Here is an 18,243-nt window from a genome sequence, read left to right on the forward strand (position 1 = left end):
TTTCTGACAATATAAATTAACTCTAATCTTTCAGTTTAATTTACTCTTTATCTTTTTGTAATTCAGAATTATAAAAAGATAAAGAGTAAGATAAATTGAGATAAAAGTTAATCTATATTGATAAACATGAACATAGGAATGATTTTACTCATTTAAGATATTAAAGAAACAATATAAATTATTTATATTGAGATATTAAAAACAATAAAATATTAAAATAATGTACTAGATTTATGCTTCATGTCAGCTTAGCAATCAGAGTGTTAACGCGCGACGATATTAATGATTGCGACTCGCAGTTTATACAGATCATTTTTCTTAATTAATTTGATGGGATGAAAAAAAACAGTTTGGGTAGACCGGGCGTGGATGCACACGTTAAACATGAGGAATGTTCGCCCGTGTTGCGACTGCAGTTCCTGATCAATGAAGGAGCGTTGGTGTCCGCTACGGAGGATGACACCTTGCATTTGTGGAACTTCCGTCAGAAGATACCGCAGGTGGTACATAGCCTCAAGTTTCAGAGAGACAGGTCAGTCATTAACACGCGACGAGGCTAATGTTACTTTCCCTAATTTTAAGCTTTGAGCTTCGCTCTTTTGCGGTATACACGAATTCGTGCATAGTGCGCCTAATGACTTTTAATCATACGTTGCACGAGTGGAATGTGATATACTTGAAAGATTTTACATTCCGCAAGCGCTGACTAAACTACTTTGAACTTTTCGGCAGTCGAGTGTTAATCGAAACGTGTAATATTCGTTTTCAACAGAATCACTTGCATACATTTACCACTGCAAAGTAAATGGTTGTACATTGGGACCGATCGAGGAAATATTCACATACTGCATATTGAAACGTTTGTTCTATCCGGATATGTAATTAATTGGAACAAGGCTATTGAAGTGTAAGTACATAACATTTTTTGCTATTACGATATTTGGTAATAAGAGAAGCGTAATGCATATATCAGTGTATTTATACGAACGCTGATATGTTTTAAAAAATGCAACAGTCGATAAACGCATGCAAAGTATAATAAACTTTGATGACAATCTCCGTAATTTTTATTTTTATTTAAATTGTGGGAATACAAACACATTTAATATTTTTGTTACATTAAGGTAAGTAAGTATTTCGAAGCGAACTGCCACTTAACGTGATTGATTTCAGCGATAGGATCTTCAGTACAAAGGGCAATAATACGATGTGAAATTCCTCTGAACTTTTAGCGCTTGATTAATTAGTCATTATTTTAATGAAATTTTCTCAGGAAAAGAAAATGGAAAGACTTTCCGCAAAAACAACAGTTTTAACGAGATAAAAGATTTATTTAAAATTTTTACAATATTGGCACTTTAAATTTGTATTACGGCAAAATATCTTGGATATCTTTGCGGATAATTCTTTTAATTTGAAAAATATTTTCCAAGCCACTGTAATTTCCTATTCGTTTTGTTAATCGATATAAAATGCACGTCTTTAAATTTATTACCTTAATAAATCCGTATTTATGACATTAAATAAGAAATTACAGTGGCTAAGAGAATATTTTAGCTTAAAACAGGTATATATTTAGTTATTTATAATCCTTACAAGATGTTTACATAACAAATTAGCACTTGCTGTCTCGAGAGAGTGTCTCTTGAAAATATTTTTCAAAAAGATGAGTGAAAAGTAAAAGTATTTTCAGATCCCGTTTCCACTAATTCCTATAACGGATGTGTTGTTCGAGATTGTGTCCTAAATGTGTGAATGTATGGGTTAATTAAATTTCGGTAGACGGATAACGTTCGCGTGTATGTGTGGAGATTATTTCCCCAATAAAAAACTCTACTAGTACTATATATCTATACTAGTACTATATACTTTATTAACACTGGAAGAAACAGACAGATCAGAGATCTTAGTAGTTCTTTATTGTGCCTGATTGTAGACACATAGATGTGAATGTGGCAGTGATGGTATAAGGGTGCTCATTATAAGTGTACCACTATTGGGACTTAATACATTTATAAAACAAATTAAAGGTTATTAATTAATCAATTGTAGAAGTTAGTCCAGTTCAGAATTGTTTGATAGTCAAAAGAGTATTGACTTATTCTTATTTTTGACACAGATATCTTTCCCAATAGAATTTGCGTCAGAGAATATTATTTGACTAGTAAATAAGTCACGGACAAGCGTGGCCGTACCAGATGTTAATGAATAATTAGTTACGAATAATTCCCAATAGCGAGACACTTAAAATAACTTATATAAGCGAATCCTGTGATCTTCTTTCTACTTTCCGAAAATTCATTATTATATCGACAAAGCCTATTAATACTTGTACGTTTAATTTATTGACATTAATACGTTACGAAATCTTTAACTATTTATTATATCTATTTAGGAATGCTTTATTATTTATTCTTTGTATACTAATTAACCACGATTTTCTTATCGTGTTTTCTTGAAATATGTAATATAGTGCCAATTAATATATAAAAATATTATCGGCACATTAAATAACGTAATACTTATCAGCTGAAGCACAATGATAAAACTACAATAAAACACATCAGTTAAAGACCGCACACGAGTTTTATATATGTTTTACAATAACACAAAAATAATGATTCTCTTGTACATGTGTGTGTATATACATATATATATTTTTCAGATCTAGAAAGACTCACCCTGGTGCTGTAGTACACTTGAGTGATAATCCTTTAGATTTGAGCAAGGTACGCGCGTTTTTTGAGTACGTTTTTTTTGCATTATTATTCCATCCTTATCATAATTTCATTATTGACATTATTCAATTTTATCGTGACGCGATAAAAAAAAAGAAGGAACATTAACGCGCGTGATTGGCGTTTATTCAATATATTTTTTTTACAAACTTGGATTATTTATCTGAATCCAAGCTAAGTGCAAGTGTGTGCTTGCATGTTGTATGTGTGCATGCGTGCATGCTGTCACTGTTGTGTATACAAACGAAAGAGAATCTAAACGCCTATTTCATTAAGAAAGAAAAAGAAAGAGAATATTCATATTGTTCCAAAATGGATTTAAATTTTATGAATTGATAAAAGAATCATACCGCGGTCATAATCACTCATCTTTTTACACATTTGATATGTGAGTTCACTGTTAGTTCAATTTCTGACAACGGAGTTTCTGTTACGGAACCGTATACAAATATGTCTTCTATTTACTTACTATATAATTGTGCAGTCATGAGTGTGTGATGAGTGTTTGTGTGTTTGAGTTGCGTTTGCAACTCTCTGTGTCTTTGATATTGAATTTAAAATTTGATATTATATATGTAATATCGTATAAATATACTATTTTTTTCTCGATTGTGTAAAAAAATATATACCATTTTATTTACGAAAATATTTGTTATAGAAAAGTGCTTTTTAAAATTGTACAGATAAATGAATTATTGAAGATATACACATTTTAATCGATACCCGTCAATTATATATTATATCCATTTTCTTGTCTCTAAGAGTATCAAAACATATTAAAACGGTCTTAAAATGATGTTAAATAAAATACTATTAAGAATTATAATTATGAAACTTTTAACATGAAAAATTTAAGTGAACTGAATTTAAGAAATTTAAGTCTTTCAAATGGAAAGTAATTTATTTTCATATTTAACGACAAAGTTAAAATTATATAATTAAATTATTTTTTTTAAATTACTTTTGCATAATACATAAACTTTTTCGATCGCGTTTAATAATAGTCTGCTTTGTTGATTAACTTATTTCCGATTATGAAAATCTTTCGTTCATCTCATTCGTTCTTCTTCAGCAGTCGATAATTAATATCATGCGCAATCATCAGTATCTCTGAGTTTTATCTGTGCCCTTCGCACAAATCTTGTAGAAACCATTGTTCACAACATTTTTATCTATATTATGATCTTTCTAGTATATGCTAAATGTATTGTCGTGACAACAGAATTGAGATATATTATAAAAGAACATTTTGTCACCTATATATATATACATTTATATATATATATATATATATATCCATGTGTCTTGTTTCAAGGAAATATCTTTTGACACGAGAAAGCACACTTCTCTTATATGCGCGAATGCTTTGTTTTCAGATGCTTATAGGATATTCATCAGGGCAAATTGTTTTATGGGACTTAAAAACCAAGATTGCTGACTATAGATGTCAAACAGATGATTTATTAACATCGATAACATGGCATCATGAAGGTAAACAATTCATGTGCAGTCATTTGGATGGTTCTCTTTCAACTTGGACTATTCGGCAATTAAAACCGAGTATAACATTTCCACATGGTGAGATTTGATTGATGATTTTATTTAGTTTATTATTTATTTGATCATGTAACATATAAAATTTTTATATCTTTTTTACAGCAAAATTCACTAAAGATGGAGAACCTGAACGTTGCAAAGCCATTCAAAAAGTAGAATGGAAATTATCGAGAGCAGGGTAAAATAAGTTTTCGTTATATTATATAGAGTTTTAAGTAATAACTATTCGTTAATCTTAAATAAAATATACGAGTAAATGTAAACTTTCAGAGAAGCATATGTGATATTCTCTGGTGGATTAGCACAGGACACCACTGGGAGAACACCCAGCATTACAGTGATACATGGAAAAACTACTACGGTGCTCGAAATGGAACATAATGTTGTAGACTTTATAACGCTATGTGATAATCCATGGGCTAGTGGTACAGTAGAATATGCTGTCTAATGTTTTTAAATAAAATATTACTTTTGTTAACTACAGTATAAATGAAAAATTTATCAGTATACATATCACCATTTTATATATAATATATATATATATATATAAATTAATTTATATATATATATATATATATATATATGATATCTATTATTTGGTAGTACTAATCATTATTATTATCATTTTTCAGATTTTCAAGATCCTTATGCTGTTGTTGTTTTATTACAAAATGATCTGGTTGTGATAGATTTGTTAACTACTGGATTCCCTTGTTTTGAAAATCCATATCCTATGGATATTCATGAATCTCCTGTGACATGTTGTGCATATTTTGCGGATTGTCCTTCGGATCTAGTACCTGCATTTTATTCCGTTGGATCAAAGTCACAGAAGAAGACTGGCTTTAGCGAGAAAGAATGGCCTATCTCCGGTGGCGAATGGAGCTCCAGTTCTAGCAGTTATAACGAAATTATTCTTACGGGGTAATATTATCATGGATACAATTTTGTCAATGAATAAAGAATTTGTTTTTCTATTAATATGATAATATCCATAAAATGCATGATCATATTGTACGTACTACTACATGTTACAGCCTATCATAAGTTAAGCGATAATCAATAAGTTGCTTAAATTTCTGTGGCTACATATGTGTTGTCCACAGGCATGCTGATGGCAGTATAAAGTTTTGGGACGCTTCAGCGGGAACATTACAAGTCCTTTACAAACTAAAGACGGCGAAACTTTTTGAAAAAACTAGAACGCGTAGTATAGATTCTGAGGAAGATCCGTTAGCGATTCAACTTATCTTTCTTTGTCCTGAAAGTCGAAAATTAGCTATTGCAGGCAGCGGCAAGCATGTCGTGTTATTTAAATTTAAAAAGGTTGAAAGTATGTCTGAAGTAGTGGTAAGTGTCATTTATTTTTATTAATGTATTACCTCTTTCCGTTACTATTTATTAGTCAAGGCGTCATCTATTTCAAATTTTTTTTTTAAATACAGTATTTAATATAATTGTATTTTGTATTTCGAAGCATATACAAGTATTTAGTATTTCAAATCGAAAAAAAATTGAAAATATATTTTATATCTTATAATATTTTTCAAATGCTATAATATTTTTCAAATACTAAGATTGATGATCAATCTTATTGTTTGAACTACAAAATACAAAATACTTTCAATCTTTCAATTTAAAATATAAAATACAAAATATTTTTATGTGCCTCACTGAAATACAATTGCATTAAATATATTTAAAATAAAAATATTTAAAATACACGCCCAGTCCTGCTATTAGTAAACTTAAAGTGAAACGATCAATATTCTTTTTTAATTTAGATATTATATCACTTCATTAAATTTTATTTACATAATAAGTATTCTCTTTACGCTGCATTCGTTTTTCACATAACAAGAATAAAATGATTTTATTTCGATATTGCAGACTTTGGAAATATGCTTATCGGTGGATCCGTTAAAAGAAGCGGACAATTCACCAGATCGTGAATCTCCGGCAACTGGAAACACTGTAGGAAACGTGGAAACGAAGACCATAGAGTTCAATCATCCGCTCAAAGTCAAAACGGGACTGCAGAAAAGGCCAGCCGGTTTTCAAGCGACATTGATTTGTTTGACAACTGCACCTCCTGGAGAATTACCCGAAAATATAACGTCCCTCAGTTTAAATTCTTCATACGGCCTGTGAGTATAATTTATATAGGATTGTATTAGCTATTGTAACGTACATGAGAATTTCATAATTGAATTGACATTAACATATATAACTTTTCAAAAATGTCATTGCATATCATAGACAGAGAATATGCAACGCAATATTTTAATGTTTAGATTGGCCTATGGAAATGAGTCGGGGTTAGTGATAGTGGACATCGTGCAGAAGATCTCTTTAGTCGTATTGAACACCAGTGATCTTGGTGGTGGCGATCCTTATCAACGCGTCTTGCGAAGTCCCAAACGACAGGATGAATTAAAACGAGAAAATGAAGATAAGGCACGGAGTCCAAGTTCAGATCAGGTAAAATGTATTTCTTTTTCTATTAGAACTCTCTGTGTACATTTTAATTCTCCCAGTTCTTACCCTTGATTTTATCTAGAAGGACCTAGAACTTTTACATCTTGCATTCCGCTTTCTCTAAGTGCTAACATTATTTTTTATTGCATGATTTTAAAATGTTTACATAAGTAAATTGCTATAATTACGTGAAAGAATTTAGAAAGAATATCGTAGTTTAAAGTTTCATGATTGGATGAAACATTTTTTCAATTCTGTAAATAAATATAAATACCTCAAAATAATGTTTAAAAATTATCATTACACGAGTGCGTATATAATAAAGCTATCTAAATTTTGTTTACTTGCACAGTACAGTACATGTTTTTTAAATAAAAAAAAATGACCTAATTTTTATTGTAATTTATTAGTTTACTTTTGTAAATTGAAACTTTTGTAAAGTGAATTTGAAAATTCTGAGGAATTTTCCTACAATTTTATTCTTCATTATATTTTTCTAAAATTATTGTAATTTTATGCATTATAGCATAATTCGCTAAAAATTATATAATCTCATCTTTTTTAAAAAAACTATTTTAAATATATTATAAAACAAAATAAATGTTGGCAACAAGAAGGTAAAATATTTATTCTCTTATGCAAGTACACGCGAATAATAATATTTTTTAATCAAATGTGATGATAACAGTAAAAATATTTTAATTAAAATTTAAAATATATAATATTTTAATAACATTTAATAAAGATAATAAAGCTCTCTTTTAATAAGTAATTAAAATTTGTGTAGTAATTACTTTTAATAAATAATTAAAATTTATTTTTAAATTAAAAAACACGATTAGAAAAATATGGAAACAAATGGGTTTCATCGAATTTTAATGAGTTGCTACTTACAGTGGCTTACAAATATGATTTTAAGATGTTATTAGATATTTCTTAGTACGTAATTATTTACAAATTAATTTTATCATTTTATTTAATTCTTTAATTATTAATTTTCTCATTGCTAAGTATAATATTTCTCTAAGTGCTTTAGAAGTATATTATATGTAAATTTTATTTGCATTTAAATATGAATAGCGTGTAAAAACATATTACTTGCAATTGCGGCACTTTAACTTATTTAAACTGTATATATAATTATATTCGAATACTACCGAATAATATAGAATCGAATATTTAAATACTTATTTTATTACATATTCATACAAAAAATTTTTTTTAGTATAACAACAGTATTCTCTCCATATATTACAATCAATAAATTACACACATAAATTATTTTTTTAACTTTATTATTTTTTACTATAATATATATAATCTTAAAGAAATGTTTATGTCATTAATTGAATTAATGACAAAAATATTTAAGAGTTCTAAACTCTTTGCTTAGTAAATTTTCAGATAATATTAGGCAATAACATATAATATCAGAATAATATCAGAAAAATAAAACAATTGATTTTAAATATATCTGACAAAATTCGAGCAGTTGTACCTTAGGAGGAATAATCTCTTATTTTCAATGTATTGAACATTTATGTAACAGATGACTTAAACAACGTAATCTTTATTAAATGAAAATATGTTTTAAAAAAAATTTATTTTAAGAAATTTTTCTTTACGAAGAAAGATTTTATATTAACAACTATTGGTCAATCTTGTCATTTTTCATGTGGTGAAGATTTTCTTAACAAATTATAACAATGTGCTGTTCTTATTTCTTTATTAATATGACAAAATATTAAAGTTATTTAAGAAAATGTATATCTTAGTGTATACATATAAAGGTTAAATACTTTGTTTTCTTAATGTAATTTCATATATATAAAATAACGCTTTTTTCCATTGTATTCAAATATATTTTGCATTTAATGTTTAGCTAACTACTATGTGTCTACCATTGAAGCAAGTAAGATCAAATATATTTTTTTTGAAGAAACTGTTATGTTTTTTTTTGTTGTACAATGTTGCTGTGTCATCAGTATAGAATATTATTTATATTATGTTATTTGAGTAGTTAGAAATTGGTGATACGAATTTGGTTTTATTTAATTTGTTATTGGATAATAAAATGTTGAATGTAGTAAATGAGTACAAATAAATAAATGAAAAAGTAGAAAAAATATAGAAATACTGCTTACTTAATCCATAATAAGTATAGCAACGGTTCTTACATAAATATTTGGCGAGCTCTGTGCATGTGCATAGACTTTATACGAAAAATGTAAAGTATTTATAACTATGATCATAGAAATAATATTAATGTAATTAATAATGTTGACGTTATAATTTATAATTAATTATAATTTATAATTAATTATAATTTATAATTAATTTGCTTCGAAAACTAAATGTTATTTTGTAAAAATGTATGCAATAATATATATATGTGCATATGTTACATTATTTATGAAAATTTATAATTTATGTTTACAACAGTGTTCATAAATTTTTTGTCGTATAATATATTAGATCATTAGAAATTAATATAAAATTCAATAATGCATGAGAAATATAAATGTGCAACATAAATTTTACGTTTTTTATTTTAAATTTTTACGAGACATTAGCAGTGCTCACGTAATTTATGTATGATGTATTATAGGATTGAAAATTTTGTTAAGTACATTAAATTTAAAATGTCATTGAGATAACAAATCATATGTATATCAAGTATTTAGGAAAGTTTTATATTTGAGAAATTAAAATATTATTAAGAAGAATTTAAAAATGATGTCTAATTATTAAATGATGTTTTTAGATGAGTGTTTTTTCTTTATATACGTGATTTGATTAGTAGCAGTGTACATTAATCGATGTTTGCTACTGTTATGTTAACAATAGCTGCATTCAGTGGACTCAACAGTTGAATGAACACTCGCTGTTATTGATGTATTCTTTTAAATCATCCAATCAGCATTTTAGATCTGCAAGAATACATCAATAACAGCGAGCGCTCACTCAATTATTGAACCGCTGAACGCAGTCAATTATTAACTTAGTAACAGAATTTTAAAAACTGTATTTGTGTTATATATTTATTTATCTTAACGTAACATTGGTGGTGTAGTACAATGTTAGAAGATAAAAATTTCAACATTGTAGATAATAAAACAAATGTTCTTATAAAGAAATATTTTTAGTGTATGTATAATAATTTATTAGTAAAAACAAACTGTATTTGTGTAATAATAATTATAACATGTTTCAGCTATGTATGTACATCACATCAGTAAATGTCAGCACTGCACAATTATTGATGAAATATTTAGCAGGTGATTAAAGATATATCGATATACAAATGTTATAAGTAAGATAAAACATTTTATATTTTCATATAATTACGTGATGATATTTTATATCTTAATTGGAAATTTTTTCTAATATTAAAGTATTATAAGAAGCTTTGTCATTCATTGTTGTATGTCATCATTTTTAATAAAAACATTAAATTAATTGCTAATAAATAAACGATATGAAATTTTATCAAGTTACATTTAAATTTTTATATGGAAAAAAAAATTAAATCATTGTATATTTCGTTTTATAATTTAAAATTTTGATTGTTGCTAAAAATTATGCTTTATTTCCTATCTTGGTTGTGAAAGTAAAGTTTATTGAACCATATAAATTTGAAAAATCCAATTGATAAATAATTAGATAGACATGTAACATTTTTGTATATGCTTGCTCTACCTTTATCAATGCCTAGTACTGTCATCTTACTGATGTAATGCATACATTATATACCACATTGTTTAAGATCATCACTAACTGTTCATGTGCTTAAAGCAAATCAAGAATTATTATGGAACAAATGGTACAACTGTTCGCAGAGCTATTTTATGAAGCCAGTATCCAGTTACCTTCCAGCAATATTTCCATAAATGTACTCGCATGCTTGTTAGTACATATATATGTAATTTTTTAAATTTTCTTTTTGTTTATTTTACATGAACAGTGTAGATAAGACTTGTAACTCACTGCACAGAAATGTACATGTTAATTCGGCTATGTATAAGCTGGTTTCATATTATATTTTTCATAAATTAGAGATTTTCCTTTCCAGGGATTTATAATATCGTCGAGATTTATGATCGCTATTTCATATTATTCTCTTATTGACAGAAAATTATAGACCCTCAGCAAAAACTATTAATAACTCGTGTATAAAGATGCCAGTACAATTAACCATATTCTTTTCGTTTATGAATCATATCAGGCATAATGATAATGTGCGACATTTTTAAATACTCATTTATACATATATATTTACAATACTTTAATCTGATCGTTCATTATCCAGAATTTATGAATTCAGTTTTCAATAACGATTCAATAGCAGGAAGAAGTTGTCAACAATACTCTACATGTGCTCCGAAAGTTTATAAAACATTACAAAGTTACTAAAAAAGCGAGATATAAATTTGACATAATCGTCATTTATACAATGATACATTACAATATTTCATTGATTAGCAATATCGAAGGCCTACGTCTCTACGAGCATCTTAGGCATCTATCAAGAATAGGCAGACAGATTTAATAGAGAAAAAAAAACCCGAATCTAATTATTGTCCTGTCTGCACTCTTCAATTCAAATTTTTTCACGAGCCTGGGAAGTGACAAGTGACCATACGTTTGCAGTAGCTTTCAGTTTAAATTTTATATTGTGCTTTTTCTTTAGTAGGCATGTTTCTACTTCACGCGTTTTTACAGACACGGCAGATCGTACGATAGCACAATAATAAGGGATTAGTCTACACCACTATTAGTGGACACTTACGGAACACGAACGCGAAAATTATATAAAGCCCTTTTTAAAATCCATTCTTAGAATTAGGTTCAATATATATATCATTTTCTTTTACCTACGAATTGATTGATTGTGCAAAGCCCAACATCTTAAATCCATCAGAATCAACGAGAATCCATGATGGAATCCGAGCCGATAGTTGCAAGGATAGCGGATTCGATCCAACAAGTACAGCAACAGTGTCCTCGCAATGAAAGTCAGACTGGAAACAGTAGTGAAAAACCGAACGCGGAGGAAACCACGAACGAATCCAATAAAGCGAGTAACATTCCTAACGGCGACGAGTGTCAGAAAAGCCAAGGTTGGAAGGGATTTAGTCTCAAGAGACAACTAAGCAAGGTTGATCTGAAGATTAAAAATACTTTTACACCGTCCTCGGTGTCTTCTCAGAATGGGGTACTTGTATGTTTTTTTTAATACGTGCTTTACTTATCATTATTCTATATCGTCAATAATTTTAAGTTTTTTGTATTTCTATCATTATTGTTTGTGCGGTTTACATCTACGTGAAATGTCTCAAAATATTTTAATATTAACTTACAATGCAGTCGTTGCATTCTCAACTTCTGCAACGTTGTATCTTAAGTGTGATATAAAGTTTCTTTCTTATTTAACTTATAAATTCATGAAAGAAATATTTATATGTAATTGTACAAATTTGTGTAGAGAAATTAATCTTGAGTGTTTATGTCTCTTTTAATTACTTTTCATGTTAGTGAAAATATATTTGCTTTATATTATGCTTTTTTTATATAATTTTAATATTTGTTGTTTTACAATGTATACATATTTATGTTTCCGAAAGAGCTCGTCGTCGGGGCTCATGCAAGTACCCCAATGCCAGCAGATAAGCAGCGATACTAGCAGTCAAAAGTCTTCCATATTTTATTGCAATATCAATGAAGCGGCCAGCACAAGTTGTTCGCTGTCGCCAGTTGAAAGTATTGACTCTGAGTCTTCATTATCACCGGAGAAACAATCTCCGAGACGCGAGAGTTCTCAGACTGATGACAAGAAGCAAGAGATCCAAGAGGCTAGAAGCCCGACGGAGAACGAGAATGAGAAAACGATAATGAGCAATGACAATATCGGCGCGAAAACTGAAGCGGTAAGACCGATGAACCTGTCTTTGCCCGAACACGAGGCAAAACCGCCAAGATTGAAGTATATTGCCAAGATCAAACAAGCAAAGAGAGAGGGCCGTTTGCTCTCGGTACCGAATCTAAAATTTTCCAAGAACGAGACGACCGTTTGTGACCTAAGATGCGAGGAGAGTGCTACCTCAGAATCGTTCACCGGCAATCTTATAAGAAGATTCAGTAAGTGTTTATACATTTAACGTAGAAGAGCGTTATGTGTCGTCCGTGTGTCCTTAGAGATATATTACTTCGTTAGATTTTCACGTTAAATGTGAATGTTGTGCGTGTAATTAATCTTACTAACGATCGAAATCTTCCTCGATCGGGAAAGCGATTAACAAATTGCATTTGTATCTGTGGATGAGAACATGTGGTGGGTGTAGACTAACCATAGAGAGAGAGAGAGAGAGCTCGGCTGGTCCTGGACGTGCTTCTGCCTCTTTTTTTTAATACAAAGCCTAGGATGCTCTTAGATGCGTTAAAAATTTTTTCCAGAGGAAACGTTAACACAACTCATATTAATTCCATCTTTGCCAAGATTGGGTAAACTTTATTGTAATAAATTTATTTAAAAACAAACTTATCTAAAATAAATAATTCATAAATATCAATAATTTTGTACGTTTAAACTCGTTTTTAATTTAATCAGATCAGAACAGTATACACATATATTTTTATTTTGTTTTATTATTTTTTTGCAAAATTAAAATTAGAAGTTTATTCGAGTCGTATACTTGTATATTATTGAGATATTAAATATTCGAGTCTTCCTAATTTGAGTTTTTATTATAGAAATAATTAATAGAGATTTTATAGCTATATATATAATTATACAATATATATATATATATATATAAAATTATATATATATAATTATATATATATAATTATATATATATATAATTTCATAAAATATAATATTAAATGATTTTAATTTTGTTACCCAATATTGGCTTTCATTATAACATATCATCAAAGGTTTATGTGAAACATTTAATGTTTAGGTAAATCGATCAATATGTAGGTGATAATAGTACTTTTAACACATATATTCTTGCAAGAAAATTCTTGCAATTTCCTTTGATAACTTTAAACTTTATAAATGATAGATTAGTTTTTGTTGAACAAATAAATATTAATTTTTACAGCTTGTTGGACTCTATATACATCACATAAATCTAACAATGTGCTCGTAAATACATAAAATTGAGTAATATAGTTTGCAAATTTTCATAGTTATCTGTTAGTTATTCTTTACTTATTGCATGTTCAATACAGTGCATATTGATGAAATAGCAACACAATTATAATGCAATTGAAATACTGTTGATACACATGCCTGTACGTCATTAAACAGAAGAAAGTGATTGACGGTACCAATTTATTTTGTGTTTATCGTATACAGTTAAAGAGCATGTGTTGCATATATTTTAATATGTGCAGTATGCAAATTTCCAAATTATTATATGCACATCTATTTATTTTATGATTTCAATTTAATTTTCGTGAATATTTATTTTCAACGTATTAGATATCGATAGAAATGAAGGTTGAATTGACGACAATAACTCTTTTAAAGTTTGTGTATAAGAACTTAATAGCAGAATCATCGTAGATATCATCAATCGTGAGATTTTAAAACACAAAATAAAAAATTTGTTGATAGATATTTTCTTGTAATACAAATATTTTATAGTTATGTGGAATAAGAGATTGCTGTGAAATCTGATCACGCAAAATGTAGAGTCTAATATAATGGTCAGTCAATAAGTTCATTGATAACATTACGATTAGGTACGTCCGAAGTGTGTCGACGTTTCTTCGATCATGAAGAAAAGGCCTTATAATTAATAGAAGAGTGCAGACAATTCTTTGCTAGAGGACAAAACAATATTCGCACGACCTATGTTGAAAATGATAATTCTTTAAAATGCATTCCTGATTTGTGTGGATCAGAAGATGCTGCCTATTAGACTTTAAACTTCAAAGAGTTGGTCTATCATTTAAATCATATAAAGTTGCTATTATATAAAAGTTGCTAATATATTATAATTTAATGTAATATTGCAAGTTCCGCTGTTGTAATAGTGAAGGCAGCACTACGAGTTTATTATGGGACAGGTTGTGATAAATTACGCCTAAAATGCGCGGGCAAAAGTTCTTCCGGCGCAAACATATGTTATTATTCTGTCTATATTATTGTATGTTATATTTATATCCGTAAAAAAGTGTGTCTCTGATATACTATTTTCAGAAGAATACATTTTAAAGGATATATCAACGCTTCACTAAATCGCATCAATTGCCTTTTCTTAAAACCATTATCCTGTCAAACCGTTAGTTTGCAATTTATCTGCTCTGTGATGGTCGATAGGTCAATAGGTCGGGAAAAAGCCGTACTTAAGATTTCTAGTATATTCCCACCCCTTAGGTTACCAGTACCTGGAATGCATAGTAGATATTTTGAAAGTGCATCGCCTCCCATTTGGTCGTGGTATATCCATTTGTGTCAAATCCATTCCAAGTTTTATGGCTACTTGTAAACATTGTTCTTATGCTCGCAAAATATGGGAAAGATCCCTCTTCGCCCTCTCACCCTCACGGGATATATCAGCAGGAGATTAACGCAAATCCTGTTCGTACCGGCGCCAAATCCTCCATTCACACAATTTTACATTGCGAATTTGAAGAGATTCTACTTTAACACTTTTTCAGGTTCAAATCAATTTTGCGGTCTTCCCCGACAGCAAGGTCGATTCAGGTAAAAAATAAGGTTTTTCATATTTTGGCAGTTGTTCTTATCACCGAGAGAAAAGTACACACTTCTTGACATCGAAATCTCAAGTCAAGAAATATGATTACACGTTACAAATTAATAGGCAGAGTTCTTGTCGTTCTATAGCTCGGTCACGGTAATTCAAGAGATTGAATTCTATTCGTAGACTATTAATTTCAAGCAGTACATCTACTTGCCTTCAAATCTACATATAGAATCACTATTTGATTTCTTTCTTCTGATTTTCCAACTCTTATATTATCCAGACACCTTTCTCTCGGTACAAATATTGCTTTCAAAGCTTTTGGAAATTTTTTCGATGGTTTGCACGCAAATAGTAATAGTAATAATAATAACACTGATGGTCGTAGCATCATCAATGACAACGAGACAAAAAGTTAGCTCTAGCTTTTATTAAATTATAATTAAGAATGTGAAATTGATACGTTATAGACGTTTCCGACAGAATGCTTTGCAAATTATTTATTACTTCAGATTTTATTTCAAATTTTTATCTCGACGTTGACTGACTGCTATAGAGGACTCTGCATAATATGCTGATATTCCACATAGCGAGCAACCAAGTACGAGATGTGCAACACGTGCGGGCGTTTATCGTTACATTTTCCTCTTGCGAGATCTTCTGTAACGTCAGCCCCAGTGCAGACAGCAACAATGAACTATTGTATCGAACTTACTCGACAAGTCTCGAACAGTTGAGACAAAGTCGTCCAATCGAATTGAAATGTTTTTCGGTCCGTCTTTATCGAGAGATCTCTGTCATTTGTTTCCATATGCGACGGAACGCAGAATCGTGAGGAAGAGAAGGATTTCTCCTGATTTTCCTGTTTAATGAAGTTTCCGATGCCATGATTCCGCCACACTCCAAATGTCTACGTAAACTTTCACTATTCAGATAATCGCTTCTGACGATTTTTCTCAAATAGTGCACCATTTGCTCAAGATGAAAATTTGTTCCGTGTCACTATTTCAAAACAACGAGAAAAAACATTTTATGAAAACAAAGAGGCAAATTCTTTATTGAAATGTTTTCGCGTACATTCATCATTTAGTAATTAAGGCAAAGTAAGGAGAAAATAATCGTATTGTCAATCAACATTTCTTCCGCCAGCGATTTCCAGCTCATCAGTTCAGTTTCATTGTTACATTATTCATTATTTACAGCTTGAGAATCTCTTCAATTTTAGGGTGGGAATTAAAAAATCCTATATATGCATATAAATAGATTTTATAAAAACAATTCATATTTTAACCCATTTTGCCTCATTGCACATTGATAATAATTATGATATATTTAAATAAATTTGCTTAAATAAAATTTTTTAATACGATACTTTTTACAGATTATAATAAATTTTTGCGCTGTTTTATTTGATATTATTTGGCATTTAATATTTTTAATATTTCTATTAAGCTTATATGATTATTTTAGTTCCATTTACTTTTTTTAATTAATTAAGAATTATTGTAAAAATTAAAAAAATTAAATATTAGAAAATTATAATAAAAGAATATTTTTACGGTTATATTGTATTCAGAACAAGCTATAATAGCTTGACGTGCATCGTATACGTTCTATTATTGAGAGTGAATATAAATGATAAAATAATGTACAAATATATAATATTTGCCCATACGGTAAAACAATTCAACAAGAACAAAATTAAAAACGAATATGAAAATTCATTTTTCATGCACCTTTGTTATTTCGTTTAAATAGAAGCTTGATAGAAAATCCGCGTTTTCATTACATTTCCATATAAAGAGTTCAGTCCACACACAAATTTGCTTTATAAACTAAAGCATTGACTGAGTCGTATGTTTGCCTTCACGTTTGACTTGTCGCCTGATTTGTAGATGAACGGGATGTGCGTATTGCCGGTGACGGGAAGAAGTACAGTGGGTGTTGGTGGTGAGAGAGGTGACAATGGTGATAATAGTGATGGTTGTAGCACCGGTGGCAGCGGCAGCAACGGCGCCTACAATAGTGATGGTGGTGGAGGCTCTAGTGCTGGTGTTAACATAACTCGCTCGGGTATTCGTAGTGCCGCTGCCGGCGCGATTAGCGGTACCGACGAGGAAATTAATACGATGTCTCGCAAGGGTGTCACGTTAGATCAACGTCACCCACGCACCCAGGGCATAAGGAAGCTCCAGAAGTGTCTGAGCACCACTACTAGCCACTTCGAAGTGGACTCCGCCACGGGCGCTGCCGCCGCTTTTCCGACAGTTTCGCTATTCTACGCTCAGCGTAGCACGGAGATGAGAAGCTACCCCTCAGTCGTCGCTCAAACGTCTTTGAACTACCAGAATATCCTCACCAACACCAGACAGTATAGCAGCTTTGGTAGTATTACCGATACAGCCCACTGTAATTTTATTTATGTATGGCCTACGTAGACCACCGATATTGTTCTTTCTATGACACCGAATGGGAAAGCTATACTTCTCTTTGATCGCTTGACCTTTAGTTTGATTTCATTGTGACTATACAGCGATTCTTCTTGAATCAGATTTTTTTCAAGCTCGGAGAGTGTGGATTTCTGCACAATGTTGCTACATATTAGATTGCACACAATCCAAAAAATTAAATAATTTATTAATTTCATTATTTAATTTTTCACATGAATAATTCACACACACACACACACACACACACACACACACACACACACACACACACACACACACACACACACACACACACACACACAC

At 29.9% G+C, this 18,243-nt stretch overlaps 1 protein-coding gene across 1 annotated transcript in view; it reads left to right on the forward strand.

Annotated features, from left to right (window-relative positions):
- LOC105622562 (syntaxin-binding protein 5) overlaps nucleotides 1-18,243 on the forward strand; it is a 41,210-nt gene that overhangs the window by 15,912 nt on the left and 7,055 nt on the right. Inside the window, exons 3-14 of the mRNA XM_012203979.1 lie at nucleotides 350-532; nucleotides 773-907; nucleotides 2,666-2,729; nucleotides 4,115-4,316; nucleotides 4,398-4,473; nucleotides 4,566-4,720; nucleotides 4,928-5,219; nucleotides 5,402-5,645; nucleotides 6,186-6,442; nucleotides 6,590-6,776; nucleotides 11,695-11,988; nucleotides 12,398-12,911. Of these exons, the coding sequence (XP_012059369.1) occupies nucleotides 350-532; nucleotides 773-907; nucleotides 2,666-2,729; nucleotides 4,115-4,316; nucleotides 4,398-4,473; nucleotides 4,566-4,720; nucleotides 4,928-5,219; nucleotides 5,402-5,645; nucleotides 6,186-6,442; nucleotides 6,590-6,776; nucleotides 11,695-11,988; nucleotides 12,398-12,911 (2,603 nt within the window). The remainder of the gene's footprint in view (nucleotides 1-349; nucleotides 533-772; nucleotides 908-2,665; nucleotides 2,730-4,114; nucleotides 4,317-4,397; nucleotides 4,474-4,565; nucleotides 4,721-4,927; nucleotides 5,220-5,401; nucleotides 5,646-6,185; nucleotides 6,443-6,589; nucleotides 6,777-11,694; nucleotides 11,989-12,397; nucleotides 12,912-18,243) is intronic.

This window comes from Atta cephalotes (assembly GCF_000143395.1).
Source record: "Atta cephalotes unplaced genomic scaffold scaffold00046, whole genome shotgun sequence".
NCBI classification, from domain to species: Eukaryota; Metazoa; Arthropoda; class Insecta; order Hymenoptera; family Formicidae; genus Atta; species Atta cephalotes.